The 5,000-nt window shown below is 46.5% G+C and overlaps 1 protein-coding gene across 7 annotated transcripts in view; it reads right to left on the bottom strand.

The window, feature by feature from the left end:
• LOC134072729 (cytoplasmic dynein 1 intermediate chain 1) overlaps positions 1-5,000 on the bottom strand; it is a 74,974-nt gene that overhangs the window by 32,891 nt on the left and 37,083 nt on the right. For all 7 annotated transcript variants that reach the window (XM_062529553.1, XM_062529547.1, XM_062529548.1 and 4 more), the window contains 3 exons: positions 2,950-3,112; positions 1,405-1,504; positions 722-847 (listed from right to left, as the gene is read on the bottom strand). In XM_062529553.1, the coding sequence (XP_062385537.1) occupies positions 722-847; positions 1,405-1,504; positions 2,950-3,112 (389 nt within the window). The remainder of the gene's footprint in view (positions 1-721; positions 848-1,404; positions 1,505-2,949; positions 3,113-5,000) is intronic.

The raw sequence follows: 5,000 nt of genomic DNA, 5'->3' as shown, positions 1-5,000 counted from the left end.
TTCACTAGTTGGTCATTTTTCAGTTTCTGAAGTGCTGTGCTAAGCGGGGCCTGTTGGCTAATAGGTCCAGAGTGTTCTGAGGTAAAAAAAATTAAGGTGGCTGAGTGAGAATATACTACAGTTGCATATTATGATGGAGATGGGAGATGTGTGTCTGAAACTGTCTGCTTGGCGGTTCGTCACGTTGTGTTTGTCACAGCAAGCCAATAGGGGTTATGCAGAACGTCAGAGGGCTACACCGGTAAACAGGTCTAATCACATCTGCTTATTGAGTGATACCATTGATTCTGACAGCATTTAAACTATCGTCAACTAAAATACTGTTAACCTACAGTATTATGTTAAATCCAGTTTAATCATCTGTATGTTATTGTTTTGTACAAAACCATGCGAAGGTAAAAAAAAAAATCAATCATCAACACTAATTTGAGTATCCAATGAAATCAGTGGTCCAAATATAATATAATGTTTTAAATACAGTATGACCTCTAGACCTACATACAGTATGTTATTTTTATTGTGTGTGTGTCATACAGTAATCAATGTTATTGCTCGACAAGCAGATGTGATTAGGCCTGTTTTCTGGTGTAACCTTCCGAGATTCCGCATAACCCTTATTGTGCATGGCAGTGACTACAGAGATAATTCCTCTGGTGCCGTACAGCGTAAATCACCCACACACTGAACAAGACCCTGCGATGGCGGCGCCTCTGTGCTGTACCTGGCAGTGGAAGACGTACTCTGGCGTGGTCTTCTTGAACTTCATGTTCCACACCAGGGCCACCCCGTCCGGCTCATGGGGCGCGTCCTCGTTGTTGTTGTACGAGGCCACCAGGAGCTCTTGGTACTGCAGCACAAGGAAGTGATCCAGGGAGGAACGTACAGTACAGAGAAAGTGGTCATTTATCGTATTACTCTCAGCATTGCTCCTTCAAGATTCACCTTTTGATCAGACATACTGTACTGTAGACACTCACTGGCTTCTTCAACTTTAAGCACGCCATTACGTGTCTGCATTCAAATTACTTAATTCAGAATAGCAACGACTTTACTTGATGGTCCACAATTTCATTTGTTTAATTCGAGAATATGTGTTTTATGATAGAATGGCGGTTGTCATGGAAAAAGATGAAACACAAAAGCAACTAGAGGACTAGCGAGACAAACAGCAACGATCGAAGACGGTTGAAGACGACTCAAGAGACCAACGATTAGTCACGTATACCACCTTTGAAGAGCCCCAATAAAGACATGAAAGCTAGCGTGGAAACCACTCAAAATGCAGTCTTAACAAAACCCACCTTTCATTAACAGACACTAAACAGATTCATGTCCTGGAGATGAGCTGGTGATGACAGACAGATACACACACCTATCATAGGTCAGTGTCAAAGGTCACGCTACCTGGGGCGACCAGTCCAGACAGGTGACGACCCGGTGCTTGGACCAATGCTCATCGTAGAACAGACGGCTGAAGGACAGACTGGAGCCACCCTGTAAGTCTCTGGACACACACACACACACACACACACACACATAGGATTTGTTAAATTTGAATAAATGAAAACAAATTTTACAGCAGTGTCTCTAATAATTCCCTACGTTACTGTATTCTATTCAAATACAGTTCAATGAATTCATAGAGATCCATGAAATAATCTGACCAAATGAACAAAATTAACCACAACCACACAGACTATCCTAAAAATCAATCCAAAGAGTCTATGGACAAAAATAAGTCAATTGTTCAGTTAAGTAAATATTTGCTTAACATTTGCTTTATGGGACATTAGTGGTGAACAAAAGAAAGGCCTTGGATCAGCAGCTGTCTAAAGATCTGCATCTCGTTTCGCTTTAGAATTTACACTTCAGTCAAATTTCGCATCTGCTATTAACATGTGATTTGAAGTGGCACGCGTATCAACAAACGGCAGTCGGAAAAAACCCAGACATGGCCGCCAGGTTTGGGATAAAATACAGGTCTGTATTTCACCTGGACTACTCTCCGACGCCTGACAGAGGCATTCTCTTCAGCCATTATTGTCAAGCCTACCGGCCGCACTGTAATACGCCACTGCCACGCTAACACTGTGAAGGAGGTAGGAATGACTGGAATCACACACTGACCCTGTAGATAGATGTTGTTCATATTGGAGTGTTACAGCGTTACAAGCAACACCATGGGCTGTGTTTTAGAGTCTCAAAATAACCTTTACATGGTAGAGTAGCACAGCACACAGTGCAATAATACACCACGGTTATTAAATGTATTACACAGGACAGGAGGGCTTATTATTGCATGGCCCATAATGGCTGCATTAGTGGGGGCCATCTTGTATTGTTGTGTCTGTTATTACCGCTATTATCGTGTCCCTACTACGGTGTTGTCCCTGGCTCTCAAGAGGTAGAAATGGGGGTGGAGGGGCCATGAGTGGGTGTGAGTGGGCGTGTGTGTGTGTGTGTGTGTGTGTGTGTGTGTGGCCGTGTGTGTGTCCCTGGGTGATGATGTCACTGAGTGGCATGTTAAATGAGAGGTTGTGAGGGGATGACATCGTGAGGAGAGCATGTCTTTGAAGAACAAAAGGGACCCTGTGGCTCTCAGCAACAAATGGCTGCAGTAGTCCTTATGCACATAATCACATAGGGGATGGGGAACAGGAATATACACATACAAATAACACACACTCACAAAGAAATAAAAACATCAATACATTCATACATGTGAAAGTGAATTGGCATGTAAATACAAATAACACACAACCCAATATGGAGTTACACACATATACATACATGCATGCATGTATAAATAAGCATATACTGTAAATGTATAGACAAAATTATAAATTCTATGCATACATGTACATTTTCATTACATTCAAACACACACATACACACACACACACACACACACACACACACACACACACACACACATATGGAGGGCCTTACCCCTCCTTGTCCTCCAGGTCCTGGCCGCTGTAGTCGAAGAAGATGTTGGAGTCCTCGGCCAGCGCGCGCTCCATCACCCTGATGCTGCGGTCGAAGAACATGACAAACTCCTCCGAGTGCAGCACCTGCTGCTTCTCCTCCTCCGTCAGCTCGCGAGGGTGGCCTGAGACACACACACACACACACACACACACACACACACACACACACGCACACAAGCAATCATATACATTAAAACGGTCAAATATGCCCCGGCAGTGGCGCGACTGGCTGGGGCACCTGCACCGTACGCCGGCGACCCGGGTTCGATTCCCGCCCCGTGGTCCTTTCCGGATCCCACCCCAACGCTCTCTCCAACTCACTTCATGTCTCTCTTCACTATCCTATCATTAAAAAAGGCATAAAAGCCCCCCCCCCAAAAATACTTTAAAACGGTCAAATATTCACACTGCAGACCCACCAAATTCCAGCCAACACACTATTTGCATGAGCAGGCGTGGTCAAACACACACACACACACACACACACACACAGTTCATGTCAACAATGTTGCAAAATAAAAAGACCCAAACTATATCTCCCTGCACATTTAAACAACTGGAGCAAAGCTGGGCAAAAAGCTACAACAGGCTGCTGGGTGGATCAGATCATCCATAGAGGCCAGCGGGGGGGTCATTACTTAGCACATGATCACAGTGGTCATCAGAGAGATGAGAAAGATACCGCTGCATTAGGCCACATATCAGAGAGCCTGTGCACAAATAAACAAATAAATAAACAAACAACAAACAAATAGGAGAAAGACACAAAAAAGCTCTCTAACTGATTTCCCATAATTGCAGTGTAGGGCTGGGAGGGGTGAAAAGGAGTGGATGCTTTTTTTTTTAGGAGGGGGGGCTTGATGCAACCTCTTCACTATTAAGAAAGGGAAGGGGGGGGGGGGGTGCTTTGATCTGGACCCTCTTGATTCCGAAAGGGTCGTTCTCTCTCTCTCTCTCTCTCTCTCTCTCTCTCGCTCTTTCTCTCTCTCTTTGTCTTTTTCGACAACTCATAAGAAAGACAAAGGCCCTGATCAAAGCCGTTGGCCAGAGTCAAAACCTCTTATGCTTTTTATACACTGGTGACACACACACACACACACACACACACACACACACACACACACACACACACACACACACACACACACACGCACGATGTGCTGACAAGGCCTCATTCTAAACCCCTCCCCTGGTTATTTACTCGGGCCGTGGCGACGCAAACAAAGGGCGCTCTCTCCTCGGCCGTTTGAAGTCCCCACCAGACGCGGGTCAAGTGACACATTTCTTAATCAGGGCCGACCCAGAATGCCACGGGCCGGTGGGCCCTGCGCGGCGAGATTGGCATCCGATACGCGGGGGTTTGCCCCGGGGAGGGTCACACGCGAGTGACCAGGCCCACGCTGGACGCTCCACTGGGTCTGTTGTGATACACTGGCATTCCCCGACGTGTGTGTGTGTGTGTGTGTGTGTGTGTGTGTGTGTGTGTGTGTGTGTGTGTGTGTGTGTGTGTGTGTGTGTGTGTGTGTGTGTGTGTGTGTGCGTCTATGCGTCTATGTATGTGGTGTGTGTGTGTGTGTGTGTGCGTCTATGCGTCCGTCTATGCGTCTATGTATGTGGTGTGTGTGTGTGTGTGTGTGTATGTGTGCGTCTATGCGTCCGTCTATGCGTCTATGTATGTGGTGTGTGTGTGAGAGAGAGCGAGAGAGCTGGGCTTTGGCCCACATGTGGCTCTGATGCGGCGGACGGCAGCACCTGAACAGGTGTGCTTCTCCTCTCCTGAGGGAGCTGCTGTTATCGGCGGCAGGTGGCGAGGGTGTCGTAACCCTACCTGTGGGCTGTTTGTTTAAGTGACGCCTCGCGTGGGTAAGCTTACCTGTGGCTGCGGCTGTTAACAGCTTTGTCCCGCTCCGCTACAAATCCTTGTAATCCAAGCAATGAAAACATTGTTTTTACACACGCCAGCACACACACACACACACACACACACACACACACACACACACACGCACG

This window comes from Sardina pilchardus, chromosome 24, assembly GCF_963854185.1.
Source record: "Sardina pilchardus chromosome 24, fSarPil1.1, whole genome shotgun sequence".
In the NCBI taxonomy this organism is placed as follows: domain Eukaryota; kingdom Metazoa; phylum Chordata; class Actinopteri; order Clupeiformes; family Clupeidae; genus Sardina; species Sardina pilchardus.
Note: the sequence above shows the minus strand (reverse complement) of the source record. Positions and strands in the feature narration are given on the sequence as shown.